The sequence below is a fragment of the Pteropus medius genome, unplaced genomic scaffold (genome assembly GCF_902729225.1).
Source record: "Pteropus medius unplaced genomic scaffold, Ma_sr-lr_union100, whole genome shotgun sequence".
Taxonomy (NCBI): Eukaryota; Metazoa; Chordata; class Mammalia; order Chiroptera; family Pteropodidae; genus Pteropus; species Pteropus medius.
In genome coordinates this window covers 1395683-1422065 of record NW_024351072.1, presented here as the reverse complement: position 1 = coordinate 1422065, position 26383 = coordinate 1395683, and the positions used below count along the sequence as shown (strand labels likewise).

Here is a 26383-nt window from a genome sequence, read left to right as displayed (position 1 = left end):
TAGATTCCCTGTACCCTGTCATGACAACGAAAATTGTCTCCAGACATTACCAAATGTTTGGGGAAGGGTGCCGAGCAAGATCACCCCCAATGAAGATCCATTGTTCTACCCTTATAGGATTTAGAAATTTAATGAACTACATATTTTAATATTGATCATACTTTTTCTTTTGAAAGAAAAGGTTTTCTTTTGGGGAGAAATGGTGGTATTGTGTATCAGCATAAATAAGATAACAAGAGTGGTACCTTTTTTTTTGTTTGTTTGTTTGTTTTAATCAGAAATTGCCTACAATTATACACCATAGCAACTATCTTGAGTTTTTTAGCATTCCCTTCTGGTTCTTACTTATTTGCATACCTTTTTTCCCCCTAATTGTAGTGCAGATAGAATGTTGTATTCTCCACTTTCCTCTTACCATTTTTACATTTTCATATTTCTACACAATTTCAATAATAATTTTCATTTGATTTATTATCAGTTTCCATCAAGCAAATGCATTACACATGTATCTAATTGTTTTTATTGTTGAAAACTTGAAATGTTTGTACTTTTTTCACTTGAGCTTTCTTTTTTTAAGGATTTTATTCTTAGGATAAATTACAAACGAGTAACTATAGTTAGTAACAGAAAAATGGTGATTTTTTTAAGGAGAATTTAGAAGCTGCAAAAGTAGTGAGTAAACACCATGGGAGAGAGAGTGAGGCTTAAATTTCTAGATATCACTTTTTAAGTTCTAGCCTTTTCAATTGAATTAAGTGCCACGCATTAATGATACAGGCTGTAGGGATACACTTTGCACCAAGAAACAATCCCAGCACCTAGTAGCTTACATTTTAGTATAGAAGGAATCTAGATAAACACAAAACTGAGTGTAATGTAATGAGTGTTCAAATAAACTTAATAACTATTACAAAAACACAAAAGGAGGCTTTACTTACTGCTGATAACGAGGAAGACTTCATGGAGGAAGTAGCATCTGAGCTGGTTCTCAATGAATGGATAAGATTTGGGCAGGCAGAGATGGGAGAGGAAAGGCATAACCAAACACATGGAAATGATGAATGTGGAGAATGTTTGAGGATACGTCCAGAAACCTAAGTTAAGGTTGGATTATGAGAATGCCTTGTGTCATACAAAAACATCTGGTTTTTATTTTATGGACACTGGAAAAGCAGTGTGTTTTTTTAACATTTTATTTTTTTATTTTCCCCCGGCCCTCTCCCCGATCCCTTCTGGTAACCACTAGTCCATTATCGATGTCCACGAGTCTCTGTTGGTTTGTTCTGTACATTCGTTGCTTTTAGGTTTATAGTCCACATATGTGATATCAGGTGGTTTTCAACCTTTTCTCTCTGGCTTATTTTGCTTAGTATGATTATTTCAAGGTCCATCCATGTTGTTGCAAATGGCAGTATTTCATCCTTCTTATGGCTGAGTAATAATCCACTGTATATATGTACCACAGCTTCTTTAGCCAATCATCTATCATAGGACACTTCGGTTGTTTCCATGTCCTGGCCACTGTGAATAATACTGTTATGAACATCGGCTTGCAAATATCTTTTCAAATATGAGTTTTTAAGTCTTTGGGGTAAATACCCAGTAGAGGGATTGCTGGATCATATGGTAGGTCAATTCTTAGTTTTTTGAGGAAACTCCATACTGTTTCCCATAGTGGCTGTACCAATTTGCAGTCCCACCAGCAGTGTATGAAGGTTCCTTTTTCTCCACATCCTCTCCAACATTTGTTATTACTTGTCCTGTTGATTATAGTCATTCTAACAGGTGTGAGATGGTATCTCATTATGGTTTTGATTTGCATTTCCCTAATAGCTAGCGATGTTGAGCATCTTTTCATATGTTTGTTGGCCATTTGTATGTCCTCTAGGGAGAAGTGTCTATTCAGTTCCTCTGCCCAGTTTTTGATTGGATTGTTTATTTTTTTTTTAATCGTTGTTATTGATTCGTATGAGTTCTTTGTATATTTTGGATATTAGGCCCTTATCAGAGGTGTTGCTTGCAAATATATTTTCTACTCGAATGGTTGTCTCTTTACCTTGTTGATGATTTCTTTTGCTGAGCAGAAGCTTTTCAGTTTGATGTAGTCGCATTCATTTATTTTTGCTTTTACTTCCCTTGCTTTTGAGGTCAAATTCATAAAATCCTATGAAAACATAGTTCCTATGTTTTCTTCTATGTATTTATTGTTTCAGGTCTTATATTCAGATCCTTAAATCATTTTGAGTTAATTTTGGCGTCTGGTGATAGACAACAGTCTAGTTTCATTCTTTTGCAGGTGGCTTTTCAGTTCTCACAGCACCACTTATTGAAGAGGCTTTCCTTTCTCCACTGTATATTTTTGGCACTTTTGTCAAAAATTATTTGCCCATATAAATATGGGTTTATTTCTAGACTCTTGATTCAATTCCACTTGTCCATGTGTCTGTTTTCTGCCAATACCATGCCGTTTTGATCACTGTCGCTTTGTAGTATAATTTCAAGTCAGGCATAGTGATGCCTCTAGCCTCGTTCTTTTTTCTCAGGATGGTTTTGGCAATTTGGAGTCTTTTGTGCTTCCATACAAATCTGATGATTTTTTGTTTTATTTCTCTAAAAAATGCTGATGGGATTTTGATGGAGATTGCATTAAATCTGTATAATGCTTTAGGTAATATGGTCATTTTAACTATGTTGATTCTTCCAACCCAAGAACATGGAATATCTTTCCATTTCTTTGTATCTTCTTAAATTTCTTTTAATAGGATCTTGTAGTTTTTATTATATAGGTTCTTCACATGTTTCTTTAGATTTATTCCTAGGTATTTTATTCTTTTTGTTGCAGTTGCAAAAGGAATTATTGTTTCCACTTTTTCTGATGCTTCATTACTACAGCATACTAACGCTATGGATTTTCGAACATTGAGTTTGTATCCAGAGACTTGACTGTATTTGCTTATTGATTCTAGTAGTGTTCTTGTGGTGTCTTTAGGGTTTTCTATATAGAAGATCGTGTCATCCGCAAATAGTGACAGTTCGACTTCTTTGTTTCCTGTTTGGATGCCTTTTATATCTTTCTTTTGTGTGACTGCACTTGCTAGGACCTCCGACATTATATTGAATAACAGCGGCGATAGTGGAAAGCCTTGTCTCGTTTCTGATCTTAGAGAGAAGGTTTTTAGTCTTTCACCATTAAGTATAATGTTGGCTGAGGGTTTGTTGTAGATGGCCTTTATTATGTTAAAGTACCTTCCTACTCTACCGATTTTATTAGGTGTTTTGATCATAAATGGATACTGTATCTTGTCGAATGCTTTTTCTACATCTATTGATATGATCATATAATTCTTACTTTTTAATTTGTTTATGTGGTGTATCACATTAATCGATTTGCATATGTTGAACCATCCATATGTCCTGGGATGAAGCCCACTTGTTCGTGGTTTATAATCTTTTTAATATGTTGCTGTGTTCAGTTCTCTAGTCTTATTTAGTATTTTTGCATCTGTGTTCATGAGGGATATTGGTCTGTAGTTTTCGTTTTTTGTGTTATCTTTACCAGATTTTGGTAATCAGAGTAATATTGGCCTCCTAAAATGAGTTGGGAAGTATTGCCTCCTCTTTGATTTTTTGGAACAGTTTGAGCAGGATAGGTATTAAATTTTTGAATGTTTCGTAGAATCCACAGGTGAAGCCATCTGGTCCTGGACTTTTACTTTTTGGTAGGTTTTTGATGATTGTTTCAATTTCCATACTGCTGATCAGTCTATTTAGTTTTTCCAGTTCTTCTTCATTCATTCTAGGAAGGTTGTATTTTTCTAAGTACTGGTCCACTTCTTCTAGGTTATTAAATTTGGTGTTACATACTTTTTCATAGTATTCTTGTATGATCCTTTGTATTTCTGCCGTGTCTGTCGTAATGTCTCCTCTTTCATCCCTGATTTTGTTTATTTGTGTCCTTTCTCTTTTTTCTTTAGTGAGTCTAGCCAGGGATTTGTCAATTTTATTAGCCTTCTCAAAGAACCAACTCTTCATTGCATTTAGTTTTTCTATTGTTTTTGTTTGTTTGTTTGTTTTGTTTTCAGTTTCATTTATTTCTGCTCTAGTTTTGATTATTTCTTTTCTTCTGTTGACTTTAGGCTTCTTTTACTCTTCCTTTTCTAGTTTTTTAAGATGAAGCGTTAGGTCGTTTATTTGGGCTCATTCTTATTTTTGGAGATAGGCCTGTAATGATATGAACTTTCCTCTTATGACCGTTTTTGCTGTGTCTCAAAACTTTTGATATGTTGTACTATCATTATCATTCGTTTCTACATATCTCTTGATCTCCCTTTTTATTTCTTCTCTGACTCAGTTCTTCTTCAGTAGCATGTTATTTAATCTCCATGTATTTGTGGTTCTTTCCGCTTTCATTTTGCAGTTGATCTCTAGTGTCAAAGCATTATGATCAGAGAATATGATTGGTATGATTTCAACCCTCTTATATTTTTTGAGGCTATCTCTGTGTCCCAGTATGTCATCAGTTCTTGAGAATGTTCCAGGTGCACTAGAGAAATATGTATAAATAAACAGCATCTGTTCATATCTGACAATGGGGTATTTAGGTCCCCTACATCAATAGTGTTTTGGTCTGTTTCTCCCTTTAGTTCTGTTAGTAATTACTTTACATATTTTGGGGCTCCCTGATTGGGAGCATAGATATTAATAAGGGTTCTGTCCTCTTGGTGCATGATTTCCCTTATCATTATGAAGTGTCCCTCAGTATCTTTCTTTACCTTTTTTATTTCAAAGTCTATTTCATCAGATATTAGTACCGCTACTCCCGCTGTTCTCTAAATGCCTTTTGCTTGAAACATCATTTTCCACTCTTTCACTTTGAGTGTATATTTGTCTTTGGATCTGAGAGGTGTGTCCTGGATGCAGCATATGTTTGGGTTTTGTTTTTTGATCCATCCTGCAACTCTGTGCCTTTTTATTGTTGAGTTCAGTCCATTTACATTTAGGGTGATTATTGAAATATGAGGTCTTCTTATAGCCATTTTATCTTTTGCTTTCTGGTAGCTCAGTGTTTCCATTGGTTCCTTGTCCTTGTGTTTCTGTTTTCTTTATTTTGGTTGGCTTTTATAGGTTTTCCCTCTGGTTCTTCTCGTTTTATGTTATATACTTCTGTTCCTTCTGTTCCGAATCTTCTATGTGTGGCTACCATTATGAATATGAAAAGGATAGTATATATATATATATATATATATATATATATATGTATATATATATATATATATATATATATATATCTCTGAGATAAACCATTTTCTTCTGCATATGCCTTATTTCCTTTCCCCTTTGCAAATTTGAATTGTTGAATCCTCCCCTTTTCAGTCATTGTTATCTCACTTTGTCCTATGTGTGCTGAACGTTCATTACTATCTTGCTATAGCAAATCTCTTCTTATTTTAAGCTTATAATGCCCTGTTCCTAGTAAGAGTTGCACTCCTCTGCTTTTATCAGCCTGTTAGTCACCTTACTCCTAATTATGGATTTTTTTTGGTCATTTTATTTTAGGTGAGCAGACCCCTTTCAGTATTTCCTGTAGTACAGGCCTCATAGTGGAGAATTCCCTCAATTTTTGTATGTCTGGAAAGGACTTTATTTCTCCTTCATATCTAAAGGAGAGCTTAGCTGGATACATTATTCTAGGCTGGTCATTCCTTTCATTTAATCATTTGACTATTTGATTCCACTCCTTTCTGGCTTGTAAGGTTTGTGCTGAGAAGTCCGACGATAATCTAATGGGTTTTCCTTTATTGGTTACCATCTTCTTTTTCCTGGCTGCCCTGAGAATTCTGTCTTTGTTGTTGATTTTTGCTTATTTTAATACGATGTGTATTGGTGAAGGCTTTTTTGAGTTGAGATAATTGGGTGTTCTGTTGACTTCTTGAATTCCAAGTTCCAGCTCATTCCTTATATTTGGGAAATTCTCATCAACTATTTGTCTGAAAGCACTTTCTAATCCGCGCTTCTTTTCCTCCACTTCAAGGATTCCCATTACTCTTATGGTTTGTCTGCTGATGGTGTGAGCTGTTTCTTATATTTCTCTTTCATTATTTTTCATTCTTCGGTTCCTCTCTTCTTCCTTCTGTTTTATTTCTAGATTTCTGTCTTCGATATCACTGATCCTTTCCTCCATTTGATCGACTCTATTTTCCAAGCTCGTTATTTTATTTTTCAACTCTTGCAATGTATTCTTCATCTCTAGAAGGTTTATTTGGTTCATTTTGAACATTTCAATCTCCTTGCTAACAAACTAATTTGCTCATCTAGTTGTTTGTTGTTGTTTTTTTTCAATTCCTGAAATTGTTTATATGATTTGTTTTGGATCTCACCGAGTTTTTTCAGAAGTACCATCCTGAATTTTCTGTCATTTAAGTCACATGTTTCTTTGTAAGCTTATTTTCTGGAGTTTCTTTTTTTTTTCCTTTCTTTCTTTCTGAGCTGCCTTGTCACCTTGCTTGTTTATGGTGTTTAATGGACCGTTTCTCCACCTGCGCATTAATGGAAGTGTGTTCTCCTTCACCCCATCCCCCAAAAGATTTATTATATAATGGTCCCTAGTCTATTGAAAATAAGATGTTTTTCTTTTGGTTTCCTGTAGGTATCGTCTAAGCCTCTTGGATTTCTGCTTTATATAAAGCGTTAATAATATCTTCTTTTTCTTCCTTATAGATGTTTAATCATGCTTGCTACCCTCAGTCTCAGTTCCTGTCAGTGTTAGTGACAGTTTTGGTAGCATTTGCTCAGATTCCCCTGGGGCTCCGTGGCATTCCATATCAGAGAGTATGGGAGGAGGGGCCTTCTGTGTTGGGGGTTGGAGGCTGCGGCTCAGCTTCAGTTTTGCAGCCGTGGCTGGTAAAAGTCAACTGTCGTTTCTCTGCCTTCCCCACTCTTCTGCTGTCTCTGTTTCTCTGCCTTCTTTCTGCCCTGGTGATCGGGCACTGCCACCGGCCGCATGGAGCTCACAGCACTCTCAGGTAGGACTGTTCAGAGAACTCACCACTCCTTCTCCCCTTCTCCTCTTCCTACAAGGAGCTCTGGCTATGAGAGGCATCTTTTTTGTTTCTCCCAGTCCACTGCCTGACACCCAGGGTTCTGACCTCTGGTAGCTCTATGCGCAGATCCCGTGCTCAGACGTGCTGGTGTGCAGTTTGGGTGTTTTTTGTTGAGTTTTAGATGTTCAGCTTATTGTTGTTTCAAGGGGAGAGATCTGGGAACATCTCTTACTCCGACTTGTTTAATCCAATCTCCCTGCAGTGTGTTTTTTGAAGTAGGAAAGTGATATGAAGCAAACAGTTGCTTTAGCATGATCATCTCCATGTTGGTCCTGATTCTCACTGTTCTCTTGCTCTTTCTCTCTTTGCTACCTCTTAAAACTCAGGGAAAAAAGATACAGCACTAAGCACTGTAAAGAGTTGTATGGGGGCATATCGAGAGTTAAAACATATGGGCCTTGCTTCCTAGGAATTAATTATCTGATGTAAAGAAAATATTTACACAGAGCTACCACAAATACTACCTTGTATTTTATATTATAGCTCATATTATAATGAGCAGTAAGAATGATAGGAGTTCAGAGATGTGGAAGATTGTTCTCAGATAAGGGGTTAGGGAAGATTTATGATTTTCAACCTCATTTTGAACCCTCTAATAGCATGGGCCTTTCCATTATGTATAGTCATTATTTCAAACCTTTATGTTCACCTCATGCTCACTGTGCCCACTTTCAGCAGATGACCTTGTTTCCTACTGCATATAGACATTAAGAGGCTAAGAAGCCTGAATTCACACCTTTTCATTATCTCATATTTACCATACCTGCCAACTTGTTTTCATCTTTTACCTCTTTTTTATGTCATTGTTGAGATTTTTTTTTTCCTGTCCGAAGCGGCATGGTATAATATAAGGAACAGTGGATATTTTAGAAAGAACTAAGTTTCAGTTTTGACTTTGTAGTTTACTAGCTGTGGAACCTTGAGCAAAAGTCTTAATGCCTTTATCTCAGATACCTGCTTTTGTAGAAAGGGGATAATCCAACCACTTCACAAGGTCTGTGTGATGATTAAATAGAAAATGTGCATACTGGACCTAAAACACAGTAGACCCTCTTTTCTTTTTTCTCCAGAACTCTGTTACCTTCTTTCCTTTGGCTTCTTCTCTTCAGCTTACAAAACTGCTGGGTCACTTTCTTGCAGCTTCTTCCATTTATAACCAAGTTTTTGAAAACCATAGATGGCTAGTTGTCTCTGTCTTCACCTCTTATTCATTTTAAACCCACTGTAATCTGGCTTTTGTTATCACTAAGGCACTCAGTGCTCAATAACCACCTAATTGACAAATTAGGTGGACTCTAGTTAATATTCCTCTAGTAAAAGTGACATATGTCTAGGATTAAAAATTTGAAGGTTGAGTCTATGGCCATACCACCTTGAACAAGCCCGATCTCGTCTGATCTCGGAAGCTAAGCAGGGTTGGGCCTAGTTAGTACTTGGATGGGAGACCACCTTGGAAGACCAGGTGCTGTAGGCATAAAACATAAAAAAAAAAAAGGGATCGTAAGCTGACAAGGTCCTTGTAATCTATGAGATCAACCAAGGGTTACCTTGCCTAAAAAAAATAAAAACAAACAAATAAAACTTGAAGGACAACTAATATGTGGAATATGCTGGAAATCAGGGATGAATATTATTGAACAGCAATAATACCCAGTTCAAGTTAACATGAATTTGTGGTAAGCCAGGTCAGGACAGTTTTGTGACATACTCTGTTAACTTTCTGGAACCAAGAAATTGAGAGAGCAGAAATCAGCCATAGTTGGGCATGGCGGAAAGATAAATGGGATGGAAGATTTAATGCGTAAATAATGACAGGATTGGATAGAAGATGTATTTTTTCTAAATGTTGGTAGACTTACATAGAAAACCTATCTGTATTTTTTAGCTATAGATAAGAAATAAAGGGGGAAAAGGCAAGGCCAGCTGGATGTTTGAACTCTTTTCATGGTCCTGCTATGCCTCTGAATAGTGGGGTATTATGTGTATTCTGTTTAAGAACGTTAATCTTGCATCTGCTGGTGCTTCCTGTCATAGGCTTGAGCTAAACAATTTGAATTCTTATACTAGTGGTTTTGATTCTCATGGTTTTGCTAACTAGGCTCAAACCAGCAGACTGTTACTGCAACAAACTTAGCATAAATATGTAAATGAACTGTGACATGAATAGTCTGAATGTAAATTTAGGTTTGAACTTTATTATACAGGATTGATTGAACTTTTGTGATTACATGTACTAACACAGATTCCCTATTATTATGGTTAAGAGTGCAGGTTCTGGAACAAATTTCCTTGGGTTTACGCTAGCTTCATCACTTACTAACTTTGTGACCTTGGACAAATCACTTGATCCCTCTATGCCTCAACTCCCTCATATGTATAATGATGGTAGAAAGAGTACTATCTATTAAGGTTGTTGTAAAGATTGAAATATGTGAATTGTTAGGAACATTGCCTAGCACATGGTAAGTACTACATAAATGACTAGCTGTTATTATGTTCTTGTAAATAGCTTCATTTTTTAAAAACTGCCTTTTAACCTTTCATCAGATCATTGAAAGTATTATTGAGGAGAGTCAGAAAGTACTACAGCTTGAAGATGACTCTTTGGATTCCAAAGGAAAAGGACACTCTGATCAGGTTACGAGTCCTCTTGTGGCTGGGACAGATCTTAGCAATATACCTGGACTGTTAGCCGTAGTAGATCAAGTACTACAGGAAGATTCCAAAAGGGCAGAGAGTCAGAATGTATTTGAAGAAACTGAATTAGAGCTAAAAAAATGTTTTCCTTCCGATGACACCTGTGAGAAACCAGTAGATGAAACCGCTAACTTAACTGAAATAAGTTCAACTGAGCAGCTTAATGTGCCTGAAACTGAAGCAGAAGTATTAAACAAGGAAGCAGTGGAAGTCAAAGGAAGTGACATCCTGGAACCTGCATCCTCAGACTCCTCATCTGCTAAAGATTTTGCTGCTGTGGAAGAATTGGCTCCTGCCAAACCCCCAAGACAGCTTACTCCAGAACCTGATATAGTGGCTAGTACAAAGAAGCCTGTTCCAGCGCGCCCACCCCCTCCAACTAATTTCCCACCTCCTAGACCACCACCTCCATCTCGACCTGCTCCACCACCAAGAAAAAAGAAAAGTGAATTGGAGTTTGAGGCTCTTAAAACACCCGATCTAGATGGCAAGTATTCATTGAGAAATAAGTAGTTTTGTGAGGAGATTTTTGAGTCAAAACTGTTTCAGTTTGATTTTGTTTCAGTTTATACTATGTACAACCATGTTGATGACTGAGTTATAAAAATTATTTCAGTAAAAAAAAAAAGTGAAAATGTTTACATTTGTGATTATTTACATTACTATTATAATTGAACATTTCAATAGACTTCAAACTTTCAAGTCTGTTACCATTGGAGAGCCAGTTTGCTGTAGTGAAAAGAATATGGGATTTGGAGACAAGATTTGAATTCAAGTCCTAGATCTCTTGATGTGTAAGTTGTATAGCCTTGAAGAATTTAAATAACTTATTTGAATCCTGGTTTCTCCACCTATAAAACGAGAGAAATAAAACCACTTTGTCACAGGATTGTTCTAAGAATCAGGAAAATAAAGGTTAAAAGTACTTCTTAAGTTATGTACAAGGTCCTATTTAACTATGAGTTATCACCATTATTATTATTGCAGTTCCCAAAGAGAATATTACATCTGATACTCTCCTAACCACAAACATGGCTTCAGAGAGTACAGTCAAGGATTCTCAGCCTTCTCTTGATTTGGCAAGTGCTACCAGTGGCGATAAAATAGTTACTGCCCAGGTTGGTGAATTTGTGTTACATTGAATATAGGCTTTATCAGCTTTATGCAAGTAGCTGGTTTGTATGATTACCGAACCTTGTTTCTTCTCCAAGCCAAATATCTCCTTATCCCCAAAACCTGGCCTCCGTACATCCCTTGTCCAGCTCTGCTACTAAGTAGCTGGGTGACTCCAGGAAACTATTTAACAGCTGAGTCTCAGATGCTTCATTGATAAAATGGGCGGGAGGGCAAACTTTCCTTGAAGGTTTCTTGCAAGGATGAAATAAGCTAAAGTATGCCAAGTACTTGGCCATGTAGTAGGCATTGAAAAAATGATAGATGCTGCCATTTGTAGTATTATTGATATTAATAAACATCAACTACAGTCTTCATTTACCTAACCTATAGTGGACAAAATTGGGGACTTTTGATTTTTTTATAATTTCCTTTTCCTAATCATGAAAAGATCTTCACACAGTATGCTATATATCAACATATGAGGCAATAGAAAGGAATTGATAACATGAATTTTCACCACAGCCAAATTCTGGGACTCGAGGGTTACCTATGTGGCAGCTGTGATTTTGGCAGGTTAGCAAACTGAGATAAGACATTATAGTCTTGTCATGGCCTTAGAGCAGAGATTGGCAGTGGCTTGTTTTTTGCAAGGCCCCCAAGCTAAGAATGGTGCTTACATTTTTCAAGGCTTGTTGAAAATAAAGAATAAAAAAAGAATATGCAACAGACACCATATGTGAAGCAAAAATAGTTATTAAAAATATTTAGTATCTAGCTCGATACAGAAAAAGTATTAGGACCTCTGCCTTTGAGATATGCACATATATAGCCTAGATTAATGGCAATCCTTGTGCTGGCATCCTACTAGCAGAGAACTGCTTTTGGATCAGGTTCAAATCGTACCTTTATTTGCTTTCAAGACTACTAAGACATTATTTCATGGGCAGCAATAGTTTTAGTACCTAATGTTTTTTAGTACTCTGGGAATAATAAAGAGCTGACATGGAGTGTTCCATTTAAATTTTCAGTAGGTAGGTTCCATTATTCAAAATATGGAATTTTTTAGAACCAAGTATGGTAATGAATAATTTATAGAAATTGATTTAGTCAACTTTCTGTATATAAAATTATAATTTCAGGAAAATGGAAAAGCACCTGATGGACAGACAATAGCAGGTGAAGTGATGGGACCTCAGAGACCTAGATCCAACTCTGGGAGAGAACTTACTGATGAGGTATAGTTATATTTTTTGTCCTTAAAAACATACGATATAAAAACCATATGGGAAAGTGAAAAAAATTTTGGAGATGAATGTACATGCACAGCAGTGTGAATATACTTAATGCCACTGAATGAACTATACAATTAAAAATGGTTAAAATGGTAAATTTTATATTATGTATATTTTACCATGATTAATTTTTTCATTTACTGTTGTTAGCCAAAAAATCATAATATAGAAGAAAAAATGAAAATGAAGATTGTCTTAGTTTTTGTTTTTTTAATATGGTGAAACTTGCAACTCTACTTAAACTTGCCCTTTCACACAGTTTTGTGGTGGAATAAATATATTGAAGCAAGGTCTGCATATCATAGGAAATGGGCTTGGAAAGAACTCGACATTATAGATATGTATATGTTTTTTATACTTGTTAGATGATATATAGTGCATACGGACTCAGTACTTCTTACCATTAAAATTTAGTATACATCTATTGGCCAGTTTATTCGGAATGAAGTTTCGAAGTAAAATCTTAGTTTTTGATTCTTTTAAACAACACATTTAAAAAATATATACTTTGAAAAACAATTTGGCAGTTTTTCAAAATATTGAACGTCGCGTTGCCATGATGCAGCAATTGTACTCCTGTGTGTACAGCAAAGAGAAATGAAAACATGTCTGCACAGAGAATGAACACAAGTGTTCATAAAAGCCAAAGTGTAGAAACAACACAAACTGATGAATGGGCAAATAATGTGTTGTATATCCATCCACGTGGACTGTTTTTAAGTAATTAAAAGGGATTAAGTTCTGATACATGTTACAGTATAGATGAACCTTGAAAATATGTTGCTAAGTGAAAGAAGCCAATCACAAAAGACCACATACTGTATGATTTAATTTATTTGAAAGGTCCAGAATAAGCAAATCCATAGAGACAAAAAGGAGATTAGTGGTTGCCAGGGACCAGGAGGAGGAGGCAGAATAAGGTCTGACAGCCAGTGGGTATAGATCGAGTTTCTTTTTGGGGTAGTGGAAATGTTCTAAACTTAGATAATGGTGATGGTTGCATAACTGTGAATATATTCAAAACCATTGAACTATATATATGCTTTAAATGAGTGCCTTTTACTCATTTAAAAGGTGTGTGAATTGTATCTCTCTAAAATGTTAAAAATTATTGTACACAGTATTGAATATATCTAGAAAGTGCTTAGCTTAAATTTTTGAGGATTTTGTAGACTCAGAAAGATAATTAAATTACAGATCCTATTGTTTTTATTTTTTACATCAGGAAATTTTAGCCAGTGTAATGATTAAGAACCTAGATACTGGAGAAGAAATACCTTTGAGTCTTGCAGAAGAGAAACTGCCAACAGGTATTAATCCTCTCACTCTACACATCATGAGAAGGACTAAGGAATATGTAAGGTATGGCCTAATGTTATTATTTATCATTTGTACTATTTTATTCAGCGTGCTGAAGATTTCTGTTTATGAACTATGACAGTTCCTAACTTGGTTTCATTCAGCCTTTTTAAAACTTGGAATTAAAATAGTTAATGTATGCATTCTTAAACTTTGTTCGCTCTCTGTTTAAGACTATGCAGTTACTAGGGGGAAATAGTACATATCGTCAATCCCATCGTATTTGGTTTCTCTTTTAAAATGATTTATATTATGCTAGAGGCAGTATTAAAACATATTAGGGCTAAAAAGCCATATTTAGAAGAAACCCTTCTTTAAGGATTAGAAATTTTATATATATAATTTGGAGAGCCAGAAAATGGCTTTAGGGTGAGGTTATTGACTTTACTGTGAGATGTACTAAGGAATGATTCCTATGAAAGCAAAGCTTTTTTAGGTAAAATATATGATGTATCTGATGAGTGAGGAGGGAGATATTTACAAGTTAATTTGTCATTTCTATGCAGCATGTTTTGTTCAGCAGAAAGCCTTGTTTGTAGTAGGTTTTTCCTAAGTTCCTCAATTGCATTCACTGAATTTGTACATTGCACCTCGCTTAAAGATTCTGTTCTTTGATCTTTCAAGTTTAAATTCTCAGAGTCATCCTTCAAACGAAACTTATATAAAGCATTTTAACACAGTTTTTTTCTTACTCTAATTAGCAATTCTGTAGTAAGTACATATGAAGATTTTTGAGAAGTGTAAGGAAAAGGGCTTCTTTTATTTTTTTAATTTTTTTATTAAGTTTATTGGGGTAACATTTGTTAATACAATTATATAATTTTCAGGTGTACATTATCATTTGACATCTGTATATTCTATTGTGTGTTTACCACCCAAAGTCCAGTTTCCTTCAGCTACCATATATATTTGATCCTTTACCCACTTCACCCCTCCCTCCTACCCACCTATATTTGACCCTCTTTACTGGGCGCGTCTACGTCTCCTCTCCCCCATCCCCTCTCCTCTATAATAACCACTAGTTTATAGTCCATGTCCATGAGTCCCTGTTTGTCTGTCCTGTTCACTTGTTGCTTTTAGGTTTATATCCCACATATAAGTGATATTATGTGATTTTCAAGTTTTTCTGTCTGACTTATTTCACTTAGTATGGAAAAGGGCTTCTTTTAAAATAACCTCCTCCTCTTGTAGTAATGATGCAGCACAGTCAGATGATGAAGAAAAGTTACAGTCTCAGCCAACAGATACCGATGGTGGAAGGTTAAAACAGAAAACGTGAGTTATAGTACTTCCCTTTTCTTCATTTTAAGCTTTAATTTTTAAAAAATAGAGAACCGCCATACTAGTTTATATCTGTGCTCTCTCCAATTTATATGTCATCTACCAGTACCACTCCTTGCCCCCAGCCAATGGATTATGAGTTCCTTGAGGCTGTATTGGTCATTTTTATAGCATCTCACATGTAGTAAATGATCAATAAATTTTTGCATCATGCCCATATTGTTTTTCTGATAGTAGGTACCAGAAGTAGAGTATGATTGTCCTTGAAGTTGCCCTTTTCCTTTTCTCTTCATCTCTGCAAATCCTCTTTGTCTTTCTAAACCCAACTATATGAGTCTTCCTGACTTCCTTTAGTTGGTAGTAAATTTCTTTTTTTATCCCTCAATTTCCATGACACCTATAGACTATATACCTTATGTTTGCCTTCTATTTTTATATTATCTTAAACTATTCTCTGATTTTTTTTGAAAAAAACAAGGCAATAGATATTAAATAACTAAAGCATATGTTGCAAAAGGATTGTGATCATGCCATTTTTCTGTTTGCCCTACAAAAATCTAGCACAGTGGTGGCCATATAGATTTTGCTTGATTATACACAAGTCACTTAATTGGCAATATTTCAGTCCAATGCCCAAAGTGAATTCTCCACTCAAATCTGATCTTTTCCTAGTGTGGGAAGTATAGTAAAGAAAGCTTCGAGAATTTTTGGAAAGTTGTACTCACAATGCAGGTCTGTGGTAACACCTTCAGACATGTGGACCTTGGCTGTCTCGCAATGACAGCTATCAGGAGCTAGAGAATTGGGAATTATTCAGGAAACATATAAACATCCAGGAAAGATGTTACTTATTCCATGCACTAAAGCTCATCATTTTTCTAAAAGGAAAGCTCCTCAGGATCATTCAAAGCCACTATACTTCTTATATAATTTTTACAAATCTAGTCATTTAGTATCTGAGTTCACAGCAAAACGGAAGCACCAAACTGTGATAATCTGTAAGTTGACACATAAGAATGTCAAATAATATTCCAATTGCAAAAGAGGAATGAGAAAAATGATAAAAGCAGTCATACATAACACAATCATTTCGTATGGCTGTGCTTTCAACTTTTCCTCATGTCATGACACATGTACAGCATGGTGATATTTGCACTGAATGCTGGGGTAAACTGATGGCGAGAAGAGACTGGCCCAGAGTCTGACTTCTCTGTGCCCTACCCTGGGGGAACCAATATTATGGCCCACTTGCAAACCATTTAAAAGGCTCTGAATGTGTTTAAGAACAGTGAAGATGATAACTGTGACCCTATTTATTAAAGAAACTTATTAAACATTAAGCGCCATTGAAGAAGGCACAAAAGTGTGTATTTTTAGAGATGTTCTCATCCATAATAATTAAGTAATCTGTCTTCTTAAGATAGTAGTAAACCTATAGTTATCCAGAAAATATAACTTCACAATAGACCTTATAGTAATTTTAAAAATGGTATATCATCTGTGTTTATGATTATCAAAAGTATTTCAAAAATGTTTAAAATAGAAGAGCCTCTTATAATCTCACCCCAGAAATAATCAGTATTAATAATCATGTGTATTCACCATAGAATTTTTGTTTTTTCACAAAAGTGGGATTATACTGTGCCTATAGTTTGTGGACTTGCTTTTTTAAAAAAAATATCTGATATGTAATAGGCATCTCTTTATATCAATACCAACAGTAGATATATTGTGGACTTTTTATCAGCCAGATATGGGAGTTTGGTGCTGCAGATACAATAGTTAAGACAATGATAGTCTCTGCCTTCATAGAGCATCCATTTCAATAGGATAAACATAAACTAAACATATAATTACACAGATAAATCTAACTGCATTTATAGTAATTGCTATAAAAATATATGGGGTGCTGTGGGAGTATATAACAGGAAAATCTATTTGAAAGGGTTAAGGAGGGCTTTTTTGAGAGAGAGAACTGGTCTGACACCTAAAAATGAGTGGAAATTAGCTAGGGGAGAAGTGTTCCAGGCCGAAATAACCACATGTATATGTATATAAACTTTTTCAAATAATATCCTTAATATCATGAGCTCCCAAAATTGGTAAAAATTACCCCTGATTTGTTTTGGTTGTAAATAAGTACTTTGCTTTTTAAAAATAATATATAAAATTTGAGACTTAGGTAATTGAAGAAGCAATTAAGTAAGTCCTGTTTATGGGAGCTTGAAATACATAAATTACACTGTTTGGTAATACCTACTGGGAAAGCTCTGCCTAAATGCATTGCAAATACCCAAACTAAAAGAGAAGGGACAAGAGCCCATCTTAGGCTACCAAACCATTCTATTTTGTGAGAAAATACCTCTTTATAATTTCTTTTTATTGGTAAAATGTGTTTTAAGGATGACTACCTAAAGCAATCTTCTCAAAGCAATTCTCATTGCAGATTCATGGCCTCACCCTAGACCCTCTAAATCAAATGATCTGAGGATAGGGCCCAGGTATCTGTGCTTTAAACACTCCCCTCCCTTACTCTCCCCACCAATTGATTATCATTCACCAGTGAAAACCAAGGCTCTTAGAGTGTACACTATTATACATTGGCTGAAGTGCCAATATATTTTCTTTGTAGCTATATTGACTTGAATATATTCTATACAAGGGGTTTGGGATCAAAGGCCTACTATTTATGTAAAAAAGAGTTATTTCAAAATAATATACTTTATCAGTCACAGCTAATGAGATTATCAGTGAATTGTTGATCTTTTACTATTAGTTGAGTTAATAAGAAGTAATTTTGGTGTGTTATTTTTTATATATTTGGTAAGGACTCAACTAAAGAAGTTCCTAGGAAAATCAGTAAAGAGAGCAAAGCACCTCGCTGAAGAATATGGTGAACGTGCTGTAAATAAAGTTAAAAGTGTTAGAGACGAAGGTAAGTAAAATAGAACATTTCAACCAAATATTTAATTAATTTGACATCATCTACATTTAGCCTGTAGTTTATAAGAAACATTCTGTTTTATTAAAAGTAATAAACCTTTATAGCTAATATCTTAACATTTCAATAAATCATGTTACTCTCGCTGTTACTTAATTTTACAAGTGGGAGGAAAAGTGAATTTATGCATCTTAAACATGAATTTGTACATACTTTTTGACTGTGGCAACCTAGAAGAATTGAGTGTTCAATAATCACTTGTAAATTAATTATGTAAGGCTATTTAGTTCTTATAACTATTTTTAAAATTAGGTAAATTCTCTAAATTTGTGCAGACCTTAACTTCCTGTGCCCTTGTCATAATTGCACTCATTTGTTTTATTTAATAAACACTTATATAGTACTTATTCTGTGCCAGACACTGTCCTAAGCACTTTCACCTGTATTAACTCATTTAATCCTCCTAAAACCCCATGATATAAGTTCCATTATTATCTCTATTTTATAGATGAGAATACCGAGGCACAAAAAGGTTGGTACCTTGCCTACGGTCATACAGATAATAAATGACAGCTGAATTTGGACCCAGGCAGTCTGGCACCAGGCTCCATGCTCTTAATATGCTGTTTAGTAATAGGCAAATTTTCCTTCTCTATTTAATGAATTTTCTTGGTAAGTAGTGGCTACGAAAATATGATAGTAGCTATATCTCAGCTAGTGATTTTTGTTGCTTTTATATTTAGTGTTTCATACTGATCAAGATGATCCTTCATCAAGTGATGATGAAGGAATGCCATACACAAGACCAGTTAAATTCAAAGCAGCACATGGTTTTAAAGGACCTTATGATTTTGATCAGATTAAAGTGGTACAAGATCTTAGTGGTGAACATATGGTAAGTACCTTTTTTATTTTTCAGTATTGATTATTTTCATTGAGAGAAATACGTTGACTTCTATAAAGGTGATCTTATGTATGTAATTCTACTAGCCTTAATCAAGAAGAATGAATTTTGATATTAATACGATTTAATGAATAGGTAATGCAGAGTCTATCTCTGAATTACTGTTCAACAAGCAAGTTATTGAATTAAGTAAACTCTAGGCCTTTATCATTAAGAAAGCTATGTAAAGGTACCAGACTTTAAAACAGTTAAATTAGAGGGTAGTCTGTCAATTTGAAAAATGTTTAAAGTGTTCCCCAGTATATTTTAAATAATTGACATCTATAGTTCAGAAGCTCAGTATACTTTGTAAAGTGACAGCTAAAACAAGGAGAGAGGTAGAGGTACAATCAGAGTTAAAAATATACCAAAGTAGATATAAAGTACACAAATTATATTGCCTCTGAAAATGCTAGGAATATAGGGAAGGAAGTAATAAACTGAGAACTGGCTAAATGATGCTGTGCATCCTTGATCAGGGAATCTATTTATCTATTTAGATTTTAAATCTAAAAATTGGCCTAACTGGAAGGAAATAACCACAAACATACGAGATGGCAACCAGATTGGAACTGAAATTTAGGTGTTTATCATCTAAACATAAAATGTTTGAGTTGATTGTAGTAACTTCCTTAAGGAATCTGATGAATTTCCTTGTGCTATATTGACTCTTTCATTATTTTCAGTCTTAAATAAAATTTCATTGTAGTAGGCTCCAAATGACAAATTTCTAAATATACTTGAATTTTGTGGAAATGATGTTATTTCAGTAAATAAGCTCTTAGATAATCTTTCTGATCTGCATAACATGTGGTTTAATAGCAGTTATAAGTGTTTGTTATAATAGGATATAGCATTTCCAATTTAAGAGTTCACATTAAAGCCCCCCCACACACACACACACACAATTCCCCACTGTTGTTTTCAGTATCTATCGGGGAATTCTAGCCATGTACTGCAAAGCCTTGTTTCTGGGGAGTAAAACAAGAGGAGATCACACCATTCCAACACTTCTTCTAAATGCCCAATACTATGAGGGTCACTGCTAAGATGGGTTGTATTTTTCCCTCAGTCCTGGTCAGGAGTTGCTCGTGCTATGCTGAGGGCTCTGCCTCCTCCTATCCTACTCCCCCTTGTGTTCAGCTGAGAAACTGAGATCCCAAATTAAGATTTGTGCTTTCACAATGAAGATTGTGGCAAACTGCAACTATCTTATCTCACCTTTCTTCTAAAGTTCCTTTTGTGTGGTATTGTAGTACAGTGGTCCCCAACTTTTCGGCACCAGGGACGGTGCTCCTACGAGAATCTAATGCCTGACGATCTGAGATGGAACAGAGGCAGTGATGCTAGTGCTAGGGAGTGGCTGCAAATACAGATGAAGCTTCACTAGCTCACCTGCCACTCACCTCCTGCTGTGTGGCCCAGTTCCTAACAGGCCACTGACCAGTCTGTGGCCTGGGGGTTAAGGGCCCCTGTTATAGCACCCTTGGACCGCTGGCTTTATGTGGTATTACTAATGTGAGAATTATCTTAGTATGTATAATTTGGCACAATTTTTTATTTTGGCTTAGTGTCTCAATTATTATAGTAATAACTTTGAATCTTCCTTTGTTTTCATAGGGAGCAGTTTGGACCATGAAATTTTCTCACTGTGGTCGATTACTTGCCTCAGCTGGACAAGATAATGTAGTGAGAATTTGGGCTTTAAAAAATGCTTTTGACTATTTCAACAATATGCGAATGAAATACAATACTGAAGGTATTTTGCTTTTTGGGGGGGCTTTAAAAATCTAGAGACATCTGGCATTTTTACATTTTATGTATAATGATGCTCTTTTATCCAACAATCATTTGCAGCAACCACTACTTAACATAGTAGCCACAAACCTAAAAATAAGACAGAAGTCAGCAGCAAAAAGCATCTACACCCAGTGAAAAAAGCTATTAAAGCTTTTGACATTATTCCTTTTCAGATGTAGTACAGTTAATTTCATCAACTACTAAGAACAAAGTTATTTGGTTTCCCCTAGCAATCTTCACTTCTATCCAAGGTTAAAAAGAAATACCTGATTAATCTAGAAAGAGAAAGAGAATAGTATGTACACTTAATAAGTAAAGAATGATTAAGGAAACATAGCCATGGAAAGTAAATTTGATTTGTCAGTACATGAAAGGGTATATGAAAAAGGTTAAATGGAAAAGAGAAACCTCAGAAGATGGCATATGTATACAATGATTACAACTATGTAAAATATTTCTGTATCATGGTAAGTTATCAGGAAAATATGTAGAATTGCTGTAAATAGGAGTTTCTAGTTTATGGGGTTCTTTTCTTGTAATTATATCACTGCGATAAATTTCCTCTACAAACCTTTCCCTCCCCACCCCCATCCCCCATCCCCAATCAACTAAGTCTGGAAAACAAGAAGGTAAGGAATGGGAGAAAGGACATAGAGGTGGCCATGGGCAGGAGTATGGAGTATGGTCAAAGCACCATTTTGAGGAACTTAGAAATCTAGGAAGATCAACTAAACGAGCAAGCAAGGCCCTGTATATTTTAGTAGCTCTTTGGGTATTGCTTGCATTATGTTATAATACATAATTGAAGATGATGATGAGTTAATAATAGTAAACAATGTTTATTATACATTTCTTTTATTGCCCTGACTGGAGAAAAAAGACTATATTTTCAATGGCTGTTGAGACTTATCCCAACCTAGACCCTTTCTGCCCCTTTGTTGTTCATCTTGCTACTTGTTAGGATTGACAAGAATGTATTCACTATGAATAATGAGGATTTGACAGTACTTTCTTAAATTGGGGAAATGATTAATCCATTCTATAAAGATTTTATATAAATGATAACAAATATTTTTGTACTGAAAGAGTTAATGTTTCTCATATATTTTTTTCTAGAATTTTACATTATTAATTAGGTGTTACTGTGTCATTATTTCTGATTGATTTGTGTGTGTATGTGTGTATATGTATGTAAATGCCTTTTTACAGTTACATTATGTTGTTTTTAGGGCGTGTGTCCCCATCACCTTCTCAGGAAAGTCTAAATTCATCAAAATCTGATACAGATACTGGGGTATGTTCATTATTTTATGGTTACTATTGTTAAATATTATGATTTGATTTGTTTACCATAAAGCACCTTATTGTTTATTAGAAGTTATATTTACATGAAAGCACTTAATTAAAATTAAGATGTGTTAGAAATAAGTTTTTTTCTATTAGAATTGATAAATGAAAAAGTGTGATGTTTAAAGGTTTTCAGATAGTAAATAATATCACTCAAGCTACTGAACTAATGAAAACTTAAATAAAACAAAATCTATTCCCCTCAAATCCATGTTAGATATTTTTTAAAAATAATAATGTATTCCTGAATAAGAGATAATTAAGGAAAGAAAAAAGGTATTGAAATATTTTAATTTTTTGCATCTTGGTTTAATCCTTTATCACAATTTTAGATAGCTTTAAATATCTTAATGATTTTCATTTGGTCTCAGAGCTAGAAAGTTAACTATAACCAATTTTAAACCTAAAAAATAGAATATAAAATATTCTAAGCTGTCCCTTGTGCTTCTAGGCAAGGGTGATGCAAACAAAGAGAACCTAAAATGTCCACTTGCTCGGCAGTATTTTCCTGAGATTTCATTGGCTCTATAGTATTAGAGACGAATTTTTCTCTACTCTAAACATGGTCCTCTTAGTTTTCCATAGGTCTGTGATTCCTCGTTCTCTTCCTATATCCCTGCTGTTATGTCCTCTTCCACTCCCTTAAATGTTGTTGTTTCTAAGAGTTCTTTCCTCGGCCATTTTCAACTGACTTATTCATTTGTTGCCTCCAATCCTGAACTGGCTTTAGCTCCATATTTTTTGTTTTCTTTCAATACCATTACGTTTTTTAAACAAGAATGAGATCTTATTGTGCATGCACCCTTTTCACACAACAGTATATAAAAGATCTCTCCACTTACATATTCTTCAAGCACATCAATTAATAGATCTAAAACAACTTCCTCAACAAATGTTTTTAGAATACCTGTTACAAGGGCCAGACACTGCTAGACTCTGCAAAGTTAAATGAGACGTATTCTGTGGCCTCAGAGACCTTGCTGACTAGTGAAATAGATATATCCACTATTACAGTATTGAATAATAATATTCTATACAAGATACTACGCAAGTATAAGAGTTAGCCTTGCGAATCAGGGTGTCAGGGAAAGCTTCCTGGAGGCTTTGATGTTTGAGCTAGGAGTTTACTGTGAGAGAAGGAAGGAAGGGGTGTCTCAGCACAAATAGCAAATGCAAAGACATGAAGACTGAAACAGCATGGCATGTTGAAGGTACTAAAAGAAATCCCATGTGGCTGGAGCAAAGGGTGTAAATGATGAGAGTTGTAGAAGAGGTAGGCAGAATTGGGATTTTAAATGGCCTTTTGTGTTAGACCAAGATGTTTGAACTGTATCCTGCACGCTACTGGAGGAGAATGTCTTTGAGGGGCCTTTGATCAGGAGCTCAATTGAAATGTTCAGATTTTGGTTTTAGAAAGAGCATTCCAATAGCACTGTAAAGGATAGATTGGATGGAGGCTCCAGGCTAGACACAGGGAGACCACTTAAGAGGCTGTTAACCCAGGACAGAAATGGGTACTTTGATTATGATAGCAGTGGATCTAGAAACTGTAAAGGTGAGCTGAATTCGAGAGCTGTAAAAGTGGGATCTCTAGGATTTGGTGACTGATTAGCTGGGGTGGTAAGTGAGTAGCCTAGGATGATTCCCAGGTGTCTGCCTTGAGTAATGGGATAGATGTTAATGGTCATTCATGGAAATATCTTTATTATCTACCCACAATCCACCTGCTTCTCCTCTCTTTTGAACCTTCTTTAATGACATCAACATCCATAAGTTACCTTTTTAACTCAGTCAGAAACATTCTAGTACTTTTCCTTCCTTACCCACATATCAAATTAGTTACAAATATCCATCTACTGCCTCCACCTACAACTGCTCATGGAATCTGTCCTCTCATCCCCTGTTGTCACTCGCTTCACCTAGGCCCTCAACACTCATTTAAATGTTTGCTGTAGCCTCCTAATTGGTTTTTCTCTCCCTAAATCTCTACCCAATTCATTTTCTATACTTCCAGCAGCTTTTTTTTTTTTTAATTCAGATCTGACTGTGCTATTTTTGTCGCTTAAAATCTGATGGCTCCTTGTCACCTACAGAATTAGGTCCTTACTGATATTACCTTTTTAAATCAACTCTTATTCCCTAGAGACTATGCATCCTATTTGCCATGCCATGTCTTTGCCCATGCTGTTCACTTTTCCAGGAATGCCTTACCTATCCCCTTTGTTCACAGGGCAAAGCCCTACTCATCTTTCAAGATTCAGCTCAAATATCTTATCTCTCTTATTTTCCCTGAATCAAGCAGGCAAAATTGTTTCTCATTTGTGTTCTGACAGTATGTCATATATACTTTGACACTGAAATTACTTAACACATCTTCCTTGGCAGTTTGTCTCACTGGCTAGGCTCAGGGCTGATTTAAGGCAAAGAACTATTCTTCACAGATTTTAGTATCTTTGGAAGCTCAATCATGCCTGGCTGTGGTAGGCCTGAATCAGTGTCGAATTCCTGTTCCTGTGCCTTTATTCCTATTTCCCTTATCTGGATGCCTGCAATCTCCCTTCGTTTTATTCCGAGCTTGCCCATTCTTCAAAGCCTACTTTCTCTAGAAAGCCTTCACTGGCTAATGTAGCAGAGAGAATTTTAACTGCTTTGCTTTAAAGAAAAGGGTTTGCTTCTATTAGTTTAATTCACCATAAAGTTTCCAGGCATTGGTTACTATTAAAAATAGGGACTATTTATACCATCTTGTATTATGCTGATTCCAATAATCCTACTTATAAATTCTTAACTACTTGCATCCATGCCCCCCCGCCAACAAAACCTAAGTAACTCCCGATGTTGTTTGAATACAAGACCTTTTATTTTTTTATTTTTTTTATTTTTTTTAAATTCTTAATTTTTTATTTTTTATGGTGACATCGGTTAACAAAATCCAGTAAGTTTTAGGTATACAATTCAACAGTAAGGCATATATATATTTACACTGTGTGTTCACCTCTCATAGAAAACAAGACATTTTAAATGAGGAACATAGTAGTTCTTTGACACAAAATGTAGTGGCCTTCTGAGTACTAAGGTTTTGTTTTTTTTTTCTGGAGTCTTGAATATTACTTATATCTATTGTTTTCAGGAAAAGATTGTGTAGAGTTTCTTTCACTTCTGTCATTCTATTTGAGGGGATAGTTTAAAGAGGCCTCTATTTCATAGGCCTTTGGAGTTCAGTATCTGGTATTACCTTTGAACTTAGTGCTAAGTGCAGTGAGGCGCACAGTAAGCACAATGGAGTTCATGTTCCTCATATGTGTGTTCTTTTTTCTGTTTTCTCATGATAGTGATACATCTCTTTTGAACTAAGTTCTCACTTTTGTCTTCTTAGCATCCGTGTAGAATAGAATACCTGAAAGTACCTGTTGTGTGATTAGGCATACAGAGTGACGCACACCAGATTACTCACCTTCTCATTGGTCATGCCAGCCTTAGAATTACGCTCTGTTTCTGTTGATTTCCAAAAGTAGCTCAATAAACATAAGAAAGAAAAGAAGAGAGGCATGCTTAGTTTGCTCCATTATGCTAAGGAATTATGAAATTTCTTCTTGACGCTAGAAGTTGTAAGTATGCAGTTTACCTAAAATTAATACTTTTGGGGGGTAAATCTCTTTGGTGTGCTTAATTAGTAGACCATCAGTCAGAGTGTTATAGCACTTAACTGCTGCTTACAATTTTGAGAGTAGATTGTAGGGGAGGAAAAAATTTTTTCTGCCCTCTTAGGTTCTACAGCTGGAATCTACAAAATAACCTGACACAGGACAGATTAATGGGAGAAATGCTTTATCACATATGCATATAGAAAAATAGGGAAGACCCAAAGAAACAGTTTGATCCAGGGGCTTATATATCATTTTAACAAAGAGCAATAAGTTTGTAGAGATGTGACAAGACAAACAAAAAGGGATTTAGGATTTTTAGGGTCATTAAATTGTGGGAAAGTAAATATATTGGAAGAAACTAATGGAAGATAAGGGTTATTTAGTAAAGTCCTGTATATGTAGACTCATGCTGTCTCCAGAAATAAAATTCACTTTCTTCTTCCTAGTAAATGAGAGATGAATGGAAGACACCTTGATAAAGGGAATTTTATGCTCTGCTTTCGGATAGAAGCGTGGAGGGCAGAGACTTTTTCTTGTGTCTGTTTCTTCGAAGTTGTTTTCAGCTCAAAATAATCCTTATGCAAAAGAGCATGTTTTGGGGTGACATTCTGATCCCCCTCAAGATCATTAGAATCAAAAGCTTGGATGAAGGGAATTAACTGTAAAGAATAAAAGCTAATTTTTATGAAATTCTACATATGCAGCATTTTATTAAAAATATGTATTGGTTTAGACTTGGTTTAGTCAACAAACAGTTAGTAAATGTCTACAATGTCTTAAGCACTGAAAATATAAAGACGTAGTGGACAGCCCATGCCAAGGACCTATGCATGGGGGAAGACAGGCATCAACAATGATAA

General features: G+C 35.3%; 1 protein-coding gene and 1 non-coding gene across 6 annotated transcripts in view; both read left to right on the top strand.

Moving 5' to 3' along the window:
* The window catches only part of WDR44 (WD repeat domain 44), a 130364-nt gene that overhangs the window by 33631 nt on the left and 70350 nt on the right, over nucleotides 1-26383 (top strand). For all 5 annotated transcript variants that reach the window (XR_005648589.1, XM_039842506.1, XM_039842503.1 and 2 more), the window contains 9 exons: nucleotides 9648-10284; nucleotides 10785-10915; nucleotides 12053-12148; nucleotides 13431-13567; nucleotides 14756-14839; nucleotides 17674-17780; nucleotides 18530-18681; nucleotides 20350-20488; nucleotides 21759-21823. Coding sequence is in view for 4 of the 5 variants with exons in the window: in XM_039842506.1 (XP_039698440.1) it covers nucleotides 9648-10284; nucleotides 10785-10915; nucleotides 12053-12148; nucleotides 13431-13567; nucleotides 14756-14839; nucleotides 17674-17780; nucleotides 18530-18681; nucleotides 20350-20488; nucleotides 21759-21823 (1548 nt within the window). In the remaining variant the exon portion in view is untranslated. The remainder of the gene's footprint in view (nucleotides 1-9647; nucleotides 10285-10784; nucleotides 10916-12052; nucleotides 12149-13430; nucleotides 13568-14755; nucleotides 14840-17673; nucleotides 17781-18529; nucleotides 18682-20349; nucleotides 20489-21758; nucleotides 21824-26383) is intronic.
* Nucleotides 8456-8574, top strand: LOC120586088 (5S ribosomal RNA). Its single transcript, XR_005648592.1, has one exon. It is a non-coding gene; the product is annotated as a 5S ribosomal RNA (ribosomal RNA).